The sequence below is a fragment of the Urtica dioica genome, chromosome 9 (assembly GCF_054948205.1).
Source record: "Urtica dioica subsp. dioica isolate 48M chromosome 9, U.dioica_male_clone48M_v1_H2, whole genome shotgun sequence".
Lineage (NCBI taxonomy): Eukaryota > Viridiplantae > Streptophyta > Magnoliopsida > Rosales > Urticaceae > Urtica > Urtica dioica.
The window spans coordinates 24,986,956-25,001,551 of NC_142764.1; the positions used below are offsets into that span (position 1 = coordinate 24,986,956).

Below are 14,596 nucleotides of genomic sequence, written 5' to 3' on the forward strand. Positions count from 1 at the left end.
TTTATGATGGTTTTCAACTACATAATGGGCAACATAATATATTTTGTCGTATCAACCACTGTTTCTATTGACTTATATTATTAAGGAATATGTCATTCAAATCCTGCGATTATTGGTCAAGTAATGTATTTCGTACAGTGCACTTTCAAATACATTATAATCAAACCCTTAGTTATTAACATTGCTAACTTATCACTTATGAAATATAATCAGTGACTAAAATATTCATCAATACTCATTTTAAAACAATACACTCGTCGAGAACAGCCTGTCGTGGATCTAAGTATGTCAAAAATAGCTCTCTGATTCATTAATCATGAATTTTTAAAGATTTAAGTTTGAAACGAGACAGAACAATTAATTATAAGAGTACTTTTGGCATAAAATAAATAATATTATAGTTACAAAACTAAAACCTTAGCTAATCTACGTATAGATTATAACATTTTGCAACATAACCCGAGTAAAGTTTTTACATGATGAAAATTTCTGTAACTTTTTAAAGTCCTGCCAAACAAATTGTGGGTGAGACCGAAAAGACATTTGACTCGAGTTAGGTGTATTAGACATTCTCACAACTAACCACACACCAAAAAAAGGACAATTCTTTTTACAACGAAGTTATGAGACTGATAGAAAGACCTAAAATAATAAGCTAAGCTATAACAACACAAGCCAAGGTTTGAGTAGTTGGTGTGAAACATTTCAACTCCACGTGCTCACCTTATTCATCCCCGAAAAATTAACAAGATATCAAATTAAAAAAAGAGAAGGTAAGATAAGAGACACACTGAACTAAACGTCTATTTAAAAAGCAAAGCATAGAACAATTCCAAAACACAGCGTTTAATCTTGTACCAAATCTCTACCTTAATTAATCAGTCAAACACAGAGCTCCATGGCAACTGAAACTGCACCGAAAAAGAAGGCTTGCGTGGTCGGCGGTACCGGCTTCGTCGCGTCTCTTCTTGTCAAGCTCTTGCTTCAGAAAGGCTATGCTGTTAACACTACTGTTAGAGAGCCCGGTTCGCTTCTCTCTCTCTCTCTCATGCCTTTACGTGATGACTCTCTCTCTCTCAACATATATGATTTTTGTGTTTGATTTTGGCGAAGGCAATGCGAAGAAGATAGTTCACCTCTTGCAGCTTCAGACATTTGGGGAGCTCAAGATCTTCGGAGCCAATCTGACCGAGGAAGGAAGTTTCGACGAGCCAATATCGGGCTGCGACTTTGTCTTCCATGTGGCAACGCCCGTAAATTTTGCCTCCCAAGATCCAGAGGTAAAAAAAAAAAAAGTTCAATAGATTAAAAAACATACACACTTTAGCGTAGTAGTCTTGGAAGTATTTTTTTAAGATAACATTGTGACTCAAACCAACATCCTCTAGCTGATGTGAACTTGAGCTACGCCAAGTAGTCTACGACGTATCAAATAAAGATGACATTTTGTTTAATTCTTAAACAAATTTTAGCTAAAGACTCATCAAACAAGCTTGATTTTGTAACATTTAGTCCTTAAGAAAACGATTTTTTTTTTTTTTTTTAAAAACATCACCTAGAAAGTTTAAAATCTATGTCTACTTGAATAAAATAGTTTAATAATTTTAAAACGTATCAGTAAAACACAATCATATTCTAAAAATCAAAATGTCAATGGTTGCGTAGAATGACATGATCAAGCCCGCAATTCAAGGGGTACTCAACGTCTTGAAATCTTGCGCGAAAGCAAAGACAGTCAAGCGAGTCGTCTTAACATCCTCGGCCGCGTCCGTTTCGATCAACACACTGAGCGGGACGGGTTTGGTTCTGACCGAAGAGGATTGGAGTGACATGGACTTTTTGACCACTCAAAAGCCGCCAACTTGGGTCCGTACTTGAATTTTGTTTATTTATTTTTTTCACCGGGTCTGAGGAGGACACAAAGTTGATTATTTATTGGACTTGCCTTTAATCAGCGATATTTCCATTTTCAGGGCTACCCTGCTTCAAAGACACTGGCTGAGAAAACCGCTTTGAAATTTGCCGAAGAAAATAATATTGATTTGGTCACCATAATCCCTTCTCTTATGACCGGCTCTTCTCTCACTCCAGACACTCCGAGCAGCGTTGCCCTGTCCACGTCTCTGATCACAGGTCTTGTAAACAAATAATTGAGAATAACTGTTTTTCAATAACTTGCCTGTAATAAACCTAAAAGAGCAAGGGAGTTCAATTAAAACACAAAATAATAGTAAGAATAGCATTAAAAAAAGAAAAAAAAAAAAGATGGTCCTTCAGGTTTGCTGGCCTTGACAACATAGCCTACTTTTGATACATAGTATTCTTTGAAAGGATTTAACTGTTGCCAAAAACACCTTTCACGCAGCACAATTTTAGAGAAACTTTCCTTCGGACTTAAACATTTCTTTTGTTGCTGTTACAGGGAATGAGTTTCTGATAAACGCAATGAAAGGAATGCAAATGCTTTCGGGGTCGATATCGATATCTCATGTCAATGATGTGGTGAGAGCTCACCTGTTTGTGGCCGAGAAAGAAACGGCCTCGGGCCGATACATCTGCTGCGCCGTCAACACCAGCGTGCCCGACCTTGCCAAATTCCTCGCCACAAGATATCCTCAATACAAAGTCCCTATCGAGTAAGCTTATTACAATCAAAACAAAACGTTATTTTTGTTAATGAAAAACATAATGATATTTCAATGTTGTTTATATTAGCACAACGTGTTCTCAGGAAGATCTGATGGTGTATATTTCTTAAAAAAAAATGCAGTTTTGGAGATTTCCCTTCCAAGGCAAAGCTGATCATCTCTTCAGAGAAGCTTAAGAAGGAGGGGTTCACTTTCGAGTACGGGATTGAAGAGATATACGACCAGACTGTGGAGTACTTGAAGACTAAAGGAATTTTGAAGAACTAGAAAGGGAAATGAAGAAAAGAAAAGTCCTTAAGAAATATGTTATCCTTGCTGTTATGGGACATGTTCAAGCCGTGCATAACTGGCTATTTCAGTAATAAATTGGCTTTTGTTTTTTTCATTAATTACCGCGATTCAAGTTTGCCATAAAATTCCTTTTCTTTGCAAGCAGAATTAATAAATAAATAAATAAAATCCAATCTTTTATTTGTTTACTTGTATGTGAATGAAAAAAGAAGTGCTTATCAAATTTTTTGTCTAGCCATGCAAATAGAATGCAATGCAAGCTAAAACCAATTACCGTTCTTAGTTTATACATAAATAAATAACCTCACTTCTCGTTTTTGTATGCATAATGCCAACAATTCACACGTTCTTAATTTTATTTGGATTAGTCTTTTAACATTTCCTATTCAGAAGCTTAATAAGGTATTGAATTAAATTAAAAAAATTCTCTCGAATTTACCTTACTTCGATAATCGAACGAATACAACGCGCCTCCAGAGCCAGTCTGCGGAAACATCAAAGGAAGGTTTGAATTTCGCATTAATACACTAATTCGAGCTTAAACTGAGGTTAATTTGTTCGAACTCACTTTCAAACGGTGATCGCCGTGGTTAAAAAACGGGCCGAGCAAAATCTGGGTCTCGTGCGGTGACTCGAGAAAGGAATGAGCGATATAGTGGCTCGCCGGTCCTGAAGGGCAGTCGGACTTTTGGTGCTAGCTGTAGAAAGAGAATGAGAAGAAAGATAGAGAGTGAAGGGGCTAGAAAGAAACTGAAATAAGCGGCTATAGTATTACAATTTGGGACCAAGGGCTTCCATTCAAATTCTTGATACTTAGGCCCTTTCAAAATTTATTACTGAAGTCCTCCTAATTAATATATTTCATTTGAAACTCGTATTTATTTCATAATTATCATAATATATTGCAACGGTCATCAAGTAACGTTAATGTAGCCCGATGAGAACTCGGATGGTCCGTCCATTTTGTGTCTCAATCGGTGTCCCTCCAATTAAAATAAATTATGTCATCATTATTATTTAAATATTAATTTATATTTATTTCAAAATAAAATAAAATATTTAAATTGATTTCTTTTGATCGGAGATATAACAAATGAGACACCAAAAGCAGACAAAAGATCTAAATCTGCCCAATGACTTAGAATAGATATCCACTACTTCTTCATGCAACGTCTTCTTAAGGACTTCCTTATTTTATAGTTTAAGACCTTTTAGAAATTTATAATTTTATTTAGAGTAATTGGCGGCATAAATACCTCAATATTTCGGTTTTATACACTTTAATACCACATTTACTTTTTTCGCGGCTAAAATATCTAACGTTGGTTATTAGCACCATCGTTAAGTTTAGGACGTGAACTGCCGACGTGGACTCTCAAAACTTAATAAATCGACTGAAAAACCAGAGAGGCAAAACCCTAACCCTCTCGTCGGACTCGAACTCGCCCAAGCAGATCGCGCAGTTCGTCCCCACCGCCGCCGCGCCGGGTCCGTATGCCGCCACGGGGATTCGTCGCAACGCGCTCTTCTTCAGCCCACGCGCCGCCGTGCTCCGGTCGGCGGACTCTGGCTCGAGGCCGCGCCTGCAGCGCAGCGTGCACCGGACAATCGAGTTCAGCCCCAGAGCACATATGAGCGTGCAGAGAAGCGCGGCGTGGATTATCACCATGTTCGTGTCGAAGCTCGCCTCGCCGCCGCCGATGGTCGTTCTGTTTCCCTGCTGCTGCTCCAACAATATCATCCCTTGCCGTTCCCGCCATAGGCTCGGGCTTTCCATGTCCTATTATATTATTATAATTATTGTTATTAAGCCATAGATGCGAGAATCTCTGGTGGAATTGAACCGGAGAAAGAGCTCCGCGAGAGGTCCAGCTCGCTTAACCCGCTCAAACCGGCCAGCGCCAGCGGAATCGGATCGGCGAGTCCTCTAGAGCGGTGACTCGGTCGCGATCAGCATCGCAGGAGATTCCTTCCTAGCAAGCACAGCAGTCCGTCGACTCAGACCAATCAAGACACGCGATCGAGCTCGGCGATGCCGTGAGGTTCGACGAGAAGGACAAGAGAATCGCTTTGTCCTTTTAGTTGCAGGTACTCAGAATAGAGAAGCAGAGAAAGGTTTTTCAGTCGATTTATTAAGTTTTGAGAGTCCACGTCGGCACTTCACGTCTTAAACTTAACGATGGTGCTAATAACCAACGTTGGGTATTTTAGCCGCGAAAAAAAAAGATGTGGTATTAAAGTGTATAAAACCGAAAGGTTGAAGTATTTATGCCGCCAATTACCCTTTTATTTATTACAATATTTCATTTAATCTTGTCGCCTAGCTACAACTTGGGGGCATGTAGCTGCGACTCGGATGTTTATCTGGTGGAGTCGCGTCTAGCTCGTGGTAGCATAAGTGATTTTTGTACCATGATAATTTTGTGGCCGACTACTATAATTATGTCACTTTATTTATTAATTTAGCAACGAATTATCCACTTTTCGTGATCAGTACAAACTATTATTAAGAGTACTATAGTGTTTTTACAACTATTTATTAATAGATGAGGAAATTTCGGCATAAATACTCAATGTTTTCGGAAACATACACTTAAATACCTATTCTTTTTTTTTCGCGGCAAAAATACCTAATGTTAGGTTTCAGTTCCACCGTTAAATAAATCCGTTAAATCTAACGGAAATCCACATGAAAGTCTCAAATTAAGCATGGTTTAGTGTTTTTTTTTCATAAAAATAACTAAAAATTAGTACATCATTTTAATAATAATTTTTTTTAATTATAAACGACTTCTATATTATAATTAAACATTAATAGTATTATTAAAACGATTTTATATTTAATTATTTATATTAATCAAGTATGAAAATATTCTTTTTATTGAAAAATGTTTAATTGATTTTTTTAATTTAAAAAACGTTTTTAGTAATATTATTTATTGCTTGATTATAATATCAAATTTATTTTTAGTTAATTATTTTGTTATAAATTTTTCGATAAAAAAAATGATTCTATATTATGTATAATACACATTAATTCAATTTTTTGAATGGATAGTACCATTTATTTAACAAATTTGATTGATTACGAATAGTTATTTGTGTTGTTAAAAAATTTTAATAAAAAATATTTTCAAACATGATTAATATAAATAAATGAATATGAAATCGTTTTAATAACACTATTAATGTCTAATTATAACATAAAATTCGTTTATAATTAAAAAATTATTATTAAAATGATATTATTAATTTTTAGTTAATTGTATAAGAAAAACGTTAGATCATGTTTAATTTGAGATTTTCATGTGAATTTTCGTTAGATTTAACGGATTTATTTAATTGTGGAATTGAAATCTAATATTAGATATTTTTTCCGTGAAAAAAAAAAGAATAAATATTTAAGTGTATGTTTTCGAAAACATTGGGTATTTATGCCGACATTTCCTCTTAATAGATTCGTAATTTTCTTGTTTTATAGTTGATTTTAATAAAGTGATGTTGAAATGATAATATTTTTGTAAATTCCCCTAAAAAAAATTAGGGGTGCCAAAGTCAACCATGCTATCTAAGTACTTTATTATATATCCCATGTGATAAATGTAAACATGATGGATATTTTCACACGTACGTGATAGTCATAGTACGCAAAGGTTGATGTTACTTCTAAGAAAGCTTTGTTAGTTCGAGTTAAGGAAAAAAAACGTGATTGTTATGTTGTGAACAATTGAATTCATTAATTAGGGTCTATTAGGGTCTGAATCTAAAATGACTGTGTCTTTGGTTAAAACTTCATTTCATACAGAATGGCATCAGATAACCCAGCGTTCCATATATTGCAAAGAAATAAATTTATTAGGAAATGTCAATGGGTTGTTACTGAAAACATCGACAAGAAATTTGACATAATGTTGGTAAAAGTTTTTGCCGACGGAAACAGCGATGATAATGTAATAATAATAAAGTTTATTTAGTGAAAAAATAATCAAGCTAAGATTTTATCACATTAAAAAAAAAAAAAAAAAACACGTATGTAAGCAATTCTTCTTACTTATTAGAACCTTTTTCAAGCTTGACGTTTAGTTTTTCCCAAAAAAAAAATGAAAAGTTTGATGGTTTATATGAAGACATTTACCTGTGATAGATTATTTTGCGAATTTAAAAAATGTAATAATTTATGGAATCCGAAATTGAAAAGATTTCTGGTTTTAGGTTAAAAAATATTTAAAAAAAAAGTTTCTTATTTTTATAGGTCATATATAAGATTTCTGGTTTAGGTTAAAAAATATAAAAAAAAAAAAAATTCTTATTTTTATAGGTGGCCGTTAGATGCCATTAAAACAAAATAAAGGTGCTTAAAACGTATGCCTCTGTAAGTGAAATTTAATTCTCTATATAAGCAACCGCTACCATAATATATTTAAAAGTCACAATACTGTTGCAGAATATAATTAATTAACTTCAGAGAATTCCACATAACATTTTTCTATATGATGATTTTGAACTATACAGTATAGTAAATAAACAAGACTCAAACGGTTGGTGTTCGTTTGAGACTACTCCAACGATGAGTTGGTCAAAAAATGACAAGAAGTAGTCGTGTAAATCAGTGAGTTTATGAGAAAAATGGTTATCACAAGCTTTGTGACCTAAAAACATTTCCGGGGATTTTTCCCAAATTGGTTTAACAGTGTGCGGATGAGCACAGTAGAGTTTTCTACTTTATCTTGGTAAGTGATAAGTATGTTTATCTCATATTTTTAAGCACGAATTGAAGCGACCTTTTTTTTACTGTTTTTTTATGTGATATCCAATGGAGTTTTCAGGTTTTAGACAAGTATTAAGCATTTGTACAAATTGCAGGTGAAACACGGAAAGGTCCATAACTAACTCTGGAAAACATTAATTTTTTCGAAACACAAAACATGACAAACAATATCAGGAAAATGATTTTGCCAAGAAATATATCTTCCCCCATCAATGTCAGTGGGTATCCAAAGTTCAAACTATATCATATATACCACAAAATTAACGTGGCCCAAAATAAAACTTAAAATTTCAAGGTTTTAAATCGGAATATCTCAGACGTACGTGACCCACATCTGTATATACATGTGGTGTATGAGTTTAAGACGCATATTGTACATATAATGTTGCTGATTTAACAACTTTAATACGTGTTTCATAGCGGATTTTTAGCCTGTCGTTATTGAAGGATTACTACGTGTCTCATATAAATTAATCATCGACTCCGTGTGGGCCTCTTCTCTATTTGTTGTGTATCACCTCGCTTTCAAAGCGCTGCACAATTTGTTCAGCGTAAATAGAACATTCGATTTAACTTTTTTTTTCTCTTTCTTATTAAAGGCAACCTTTTCAATTTTAAAGGTCATAAATTGAATTTAATTTCTGCAATCTTGTTGGCTTGCTAAGATTTTAACATTACTATCTGGTAGGGAAAAAAAAAGTGAAATTACACCACAACTAATAGTTTAATTTTATTGCCTCAAAAAAATATTTAATTTTATTAGCGGCGTGCCATTATTTTAAATGGAGAAATTACGCGAGATATTTATCTAGTGATACATGAGAGCAAATAGTAGAAAGCTGTCAATAGGAAATGAGATAGTCTCGATTAACGAACACGTACGGATTTTAAAGTCTAATATATTAGGTTATCTCACAATGTGCCTATTTTATGATTCAGCTGGGTAGGAGAGATTGTATTTACAGATTAAAAGTAGTAACTCAAATTAATGAGCCATAACAATGCAAATTTCGTAATGAGAAAAGTTATTAATTGAGAATAAGAATACTTTATTTCAATTCTCTTCATGCGTGAATGTCTTGGTTTTATCGTCTAAAGAAACGTATCAATAAGGCTTAGCGCTACATTTGGAACCCAAAATAACGAGGAATATCAATATTTATGTCGTATTTGATAATACACTCATTAATTAATGTGCATTATCCCTTATATTTTCCTTTCCCTTCTATTAATAATGCATCCTAAAAGCAAAATAAGAGGGAAAACGAACATATGAGGGAAAAAAATTAAAGGAAAAATAAGAGAATAAATCAATATTTTGTGTGTGTTGGGAAGGCATGAAAAATGAGAGGGATACATAGAAGAAATAAATGCAGGGCCTCACATGTGTAAATTTGAATAAATTCTATTTTCCACCTGATTTTTCATGAAGAATAGATCACTTCTTAGTGATACAATTTCCATAATATTTTCACTTTTATGTTCGTTTTTCTTCTACTTTCTTACCATACAAATACAACTAAAGAAAAATAAGAGGCATTCTATTTTCTTTTCTCTCATATTTTTTTGTGGGTTCCAAAAGGAATAAGCTAAAAGGCTGTACCCAAAAAATGTGTGACAAAGTAAAATATAAGGGATAAGAAGAATGGAAAGCTACTTGATCGATATCTAAGGTCGATGCTTGTTATTTATGGAATATTATATCCTAATTAATCCCAATCTTGTCTAGGTGGCCAAGTTGAGTTTTTGTCCTGATATTTAGTCTTACACAAATTAATGTTTGCTTTTGAAAAACAAAATATAATTCGTTCAAGTCATATATATATCTATATATCTATATAACCATCTCAATTTAATTTTTTTATTTCTCATGTTTAATTTCTTCTTATACTATAATATATCAAGGCATGCATAGCTAGAATTAGCTAGTATTTTACCTATTAGGCAAACATTCGGAATGTGTAACATATATTCTTAATAATAAGTCAAATATTCGTATGCATATAGGACAATTCCACAACAACTATGCTTAACGCTCACGTCAATTCTACGTACCCACACTCATGGTTACTACATCATCATTCTAATTTCATATGTACGTTCTTGGCTATAAATAAGAGAACGAGTTGTGTGTAGAAATATATCATCTCACTATAGCACTATATACAGGATCTTTATTATTTCTCACCTAGCTAACGGTAGCCAAAAATCGATATCATGAAACAATCACAGGTTCATCAGCATCCAAACTCTCTTCCGTTCCAGACTTCGACGCCTCAACTAGACTACGATGTCTCACAGCAGAGACGATCCGCCAATTATAAGCCTAGCCTATGGAAATATGATTTCCTAGAGTCCATAACTAGCGAATATGATGTGAGAACTATTTCATAATCTTTTATCGTTGTATATATTAGTTAAATACATCTTAGGGTCAAAGAAAAATATATTATGTTATTAATTCTTCTACGAGTATATCTACTATTTAATCGTAATATTTATTTATTGTTCTATTACTAGGTTTTGTGCGGTGCATGCGCATTAACAGAACTAGTTTTCATGAATCTATGCAAATTATATAAATAATGTTTGCATGAAGCGTACGTGAAATAATTTGATTAACTTTCATAATGTTTATATTAATCTCTAATAAATATATCCAATATTTCGCATAGCAGAGGAAAGAGTACACAGAGGAGGCTGAGAGACTAGTAAAGGAGGTGAAAATGATGTTCTCTGAGACGGAAGATTTGAAAGCCATGTTAGAGCTAATCGACAGCATAAAAAAGCTAGGGCTTTCCTATCATTTTGAAGAGGAAGTGAAGACATGTCTAGACAAAATAGAAAACACCTGCAATATTATTAACACACCAAAATACGACGTCGTTCGAGAGGATCTCTATCTTGCTTCACTGTGTTTCAGGCTCCTAAGACAACATGGATACCCAGTCTCACAAGGTATTTATATATAAAAACTAAAGTTTTTATTTTGACCAGAAAATAAGTAGTGTCAACTTATTCTTGTATTGTTTTTTCACGAATTAATGGTACTTTTACAGTTTTACTTTAGTTTGGTTGAAAATTTAGCGCTTGTTAATTAGGTCATGCGTGTTTGTAATGTGCGCAGACATGTTACGAGGGTTCAGGGACAAAGTCAAGGGCATTTCAGAGTTAGAGAAAGTCATGGTCGAGCTTTTGGAGGCCTCGAACGTTGGATTCGAAGGCGAGAACACCCTGGACGAGGCCAGAGCTTTCGCACCAGAAATATTGGCGACGTGTTTCGGTAATGATTTGGCGAGCCACGCTTTGGAGCTTCCGTCGCACTGGAGGGTTGACTGGTTTGACGTCAAGTGGCAAGTCAACGTCCGCGAGAAAAACGTTTCACACGTGAGCAATGTTTTGGTTGCTTTGGCCAAACTTCACTTCAACGTGGTCCAAGCCTCGCTCCAGCGAGACCTCAGACAGTTGTCAAGGTAATGTTTGTTTCTCTCTTGTCGCTTTCAGATATTTAGTTATTTTAACCAGGTATATGTCTGTTTGTCCTGGCCTTTGACTATTAATCAAAATTACGAAATTCCTTAGAGACCTCATGTTCCTAAATATTTTACATTGTTCACATCTAAATTTTCGTTTGCGATTTTTTGTTTCTATTTAGAAAAATACAACTAAATAAATTATATAGGGACTATAATACTCCATAATTAATAGCCAAATTATCAGAATTATATAGGTTATGCCATGTTTTGCGCAAAAAATTTAGGAAGGGATACATGTATTTAAATAAAATATCGAGTTTGTATTCTGTTTAATTAAAATAACAAATTTGTACCCTAAAATAAATACATGTGACACAAATATTTGTTTATTGACTTTTCATGAATATTGATTCCGTTATTTATATGTGAATCTTATTTTATCTCTGAAATATGAAACATTGTGGAGAACATCGTTAGAGGAATATTAAAATTCGACATTCGAAAGTTATTGAAATCACTGATTCGAGCGCGAAATCAAGAAATTAATTAAGTCGCAATTTGAGATATTTGAATTTTATTAGTGTATTTTAATTTAGTTCGATTTCAAAATAGGAGATTATTAGAGGTTATTTTTATAAAATAAATTACATATGGGGCTATAAAGCATGAATGAATAAGGATAAAAATGAGATTTACCTATAAATATCAGAGTCAACATTAATGAAAAACAAATAAAAATAAAATTTGTTGACACAGTTATTTATTTTAGAGTATAATTTAGTCATTTTAATTTAATAAAAAGTATTAACTGACATTTTTTAAAATCGAAAATTGAATTCGGTATTCTACTTAATTAAACTCGAAGTGTATACATGTCATTTTCCCTTTTTTTTTTTTTTTAACAACGTTGTCCGACTTGTCTCCATAAATAACATAGAATAAAATAAAAAAAGACGTTGTCAGCAAATTAAATAGCATTTTACTTACAAACGGTCCAAAAATTTGACTAATCATCAAACATAGGACACAGGCAGAGGTGGGCCTGATATGGCATGTGCTCCTTCCACTGTGTGATGTTAAAATATATGGCGGATCTTTATATGGACCCACAAAATATAATAATAAGATGAGCATAAATTTAGCAGCGGAGACTTGTAATGTTTTATTCCTCCACGCTAATTGACAGAAGTTAAATACTTAAATCTATATTCCAATTTAAATACAGTAGAATTTCTCTACTTTTTTTTTTCCTGTACTAATGTATACTATATCCAGACTCTATATAAAAAATTTAACTTTTTTTTTATATGTATATATACTAAAACGTATATATAGTTGGTGGAAGAGTGTTGGGTTGACTCAGAAGGTGAATTTCGCGAGAGATAGGCTGGTTGAGAGCTTCATGTGCAGTGTGGGACTCGCTCACCAACCTCAGTACACGTGTCTGAGAATGTGCATCACCAAAGTCGTGAACTTCATATTAATCATCGATGACGTTTATGACCTTTATGGTTCTCTTGAAGAGCTCAAGCACTTCACCAATGCCGTGGATAGGTGATTGTTCATGAATATATATCTTTTTTTATAGCCAATCCAGCTTTCATTTAGTGTACTTACTATATACTTATTGAGTTACAAGACTAATATTATGTTTGGAATCATATTTATCAGGTGGGATTTCAAGGAAACTCAGAGCCTTCCAGATTGTATGAAGATTTGCTTCCAAGCGCTTCATGACACTACTTGTGATATAGCTAAAGACATAGAGACTGAGCTCGGTCACACACTAGTCTTGCCTCACCTCCAAAAAGCGGTATATATATCTTAATGAATATATGATCATCATAATATATATGGATATGCATATATTTTCTCTTCGTTTACTGTACTATAAAAAGGACTAATATTTTATATAAAATTTTATAGTGGGCAGGTTTCTGTAAGTCACTGCTTGTAGAGGCAGAATGGTATCACAACGGCTATATTCCGTCATTTGAGGAGTATTTAAGCAACGCATGGATTTCGTCGTCAGGACCACTTCTTTTCATTCATTCATATTTCTCTGCAAGACATGAACACACACATAAGGATATCTCAGACTTTCACCGGGAAAACCATGATATCGTCTACAACATTTCTCTAATTATTCGCCTTTGCAACGATATAGGCACTTCCGCTGTAAGTAATCAGGAATAAATACAAAGAAATTTGGATACAAGTATATTTCTCTAATAAATGTTTATTCTATTTTAATCGTATACTAGTTAATCATCAAAAAAATTTAATAAATTACGTTCGAAATATTATATACTACATGAACTAGAACTCAATACATATATATGGTATCAATGCGAATGTCTTGATGAGACGGTTATTACAACACCGGTGAAGGCTTATTTATGATACGTGGTATATTTTGAATTAGCCATAATTAATAAATAAAAAAAAACCAATTACATAGGAATTTAAAAAGAAAGAAACTAGACATTTATTTGATATTCAAAACTTGTTGTCATATATATATATATATATTATATATATAAAGGACCCATTTGATGAATCTAATCTAATAATACAGCATAATTTCTACCAAATTGGTGAATGCAGGCGGAGCAAGAGAGAGGCGATGCTCCGTCATCGATCGTGTGTTACATGAAGGAAATGAACGCGACCGAGGATGTGGCACGAAAACACATCCGAGGCATGATTGCGAGCGCGTGGAAGAAGATCAACATGAAATGTTTCGGACCCACGTCTGATACGATTGCTAATGACGTGTCGCCATTTGTCAACATAATGCTAAACATGGCCCGTGTCGCTCACAGCCTCTACCAATCGGGAGACGCCTTTGGGGTCCAAGTATCCGATAACAAGAAACAAATCTTATCATTACTCATTGAACCTTTCGTTGCCCTTATCTGAGCTCCTATACGTTTGATTTGTCTTTAATTTGTGCTGTGTTGTGAGTGATGAGGTAGGAATGTACCTTTTTAGGATTTGCAAGTGTATGCCTATTTTTTTCAGATTGAAAACAAAATCGACAACATGAACAATTAGGTGAAGCCATACTTGACTGGGGTCTAATTCTATAAATGAAAGCTCACTCAATCAACCAATCACACATATTATATGTTCTCAATAGCCGATTACACTGGCAATCTTTTTAAGGGGCAATTAAAATCACTCTTATTTAAAAAATAGGCAAAGTTTTATTTTAGGGCGCTCTAGATTATTACCCTTTTTAAAACTTAAAATTGTGAAATAGCAACGTTTTAGTAATATTTGGTAATTAACCAATCTTTGATGCAATAAGACATAATTATCCTTATTTTTTCCTCTAATTCTTTATCAAAAATAAATTAAATGAAAATAATTTATTTATACCTAAATACTCTCTCTCTCTCTCTCTCTCT

The 14,596-nt window shown here is 33.6% G+C and overlaps 2 protein-coding genes, 1 long non-coding RNA gene and 1 pseudogene across 5 annotated transcripts; 2 read left to right on the forward strand and 2 right to left on the reverse strand.

Moving 5' to 3' along the window:
* Positions 1–630: 630 nt before the first annotated feature.
* On the reverse strand, positions 631–3,705 carry LOC149386124 (uncharacterized). 2 transcript variants are annotated; one of them, XR_016301239.1, is made up of 4 exons: positions 3,508–3,705; positions 3,379–3,423; positions 2,515–2,641; positions 631–2,190 (listed from the first exon to the last, which is right to left on the reverse strand). It is a non-coding gene; the product is annotated as an uncharacterized LOC149386124 (long non-coding RNA). The 2 variants fall into 2 exon arrangements; XR_016301240.1 differs by having other exon boundaries at positions 631–2,135; positions 3,508–3,703.
* On the forward strand, positions 891–2,931 carry BAN (NAD(P)-binding Rossmann-fold superfamily protein). Of its 2 annotated transcripts, XM_089625425.1 has the most exons (6): positions 891–1,025; positions 1,114–1,280; positions 1,666–1,866; positions 1,974–2,133; positions 2,423–2,636; positions 2,771–2,931. In XM_089625425.1, the coding sequence occupies exons 1-6, from the start codon at positions 899–901 to the stop codon at positions 2,913–2,915; spliced, it is 1,014 nt and encodes a 337-aa protein (XP_089481551.1). In that variant the 5' UTR covers positions 891–898; the 3' UTR covers positions 2,916–2,931. The 2 variants fall into 2 exon arrangements, with proteins under 2 accessions (XP_089481551.1, XP_089481552.1); XM_089625426.1 differs by lacking the exon at positions 1,666–1,866.
* Positions 3,706–4,314: 609 nt separating the features above from the next.
* LOC149386126 (RING-H2 finger protein ATL74 pseudogene) lies at positions 4,315–4,716 on the reverse strand (annotated as a pseudogene).
* Positions 4,717–9,872: 5,156 nt separating this feature from the next.
* On the forward strand, positions 9,873–14,245 carry LOC149386127 ((E,E)-alpha-farnesene synthase-like). The gene is made up of 7 exons (XM_089625470.1): positions 9,873–10,083; positions 10,386–10,665; positions 10,835–11,180; positions 12,519–12,737; positions 12,855–12,996; positions 13,110–13,361; positions 13,791–14,245. Exons 1-7 carry the CDS (start codon positions 9,925–9,927, stop codon positions 14,103–14,105), a joined length of 1,713 nt encoding a protein of 570 aa, XP_089481596.1. The 5' UTR covers positions 9,873–9,924; the 3' UTR covers positions 14,106–14,245.
* Positions 14,246–14,596: the final 351 nt, after the last annotated feature.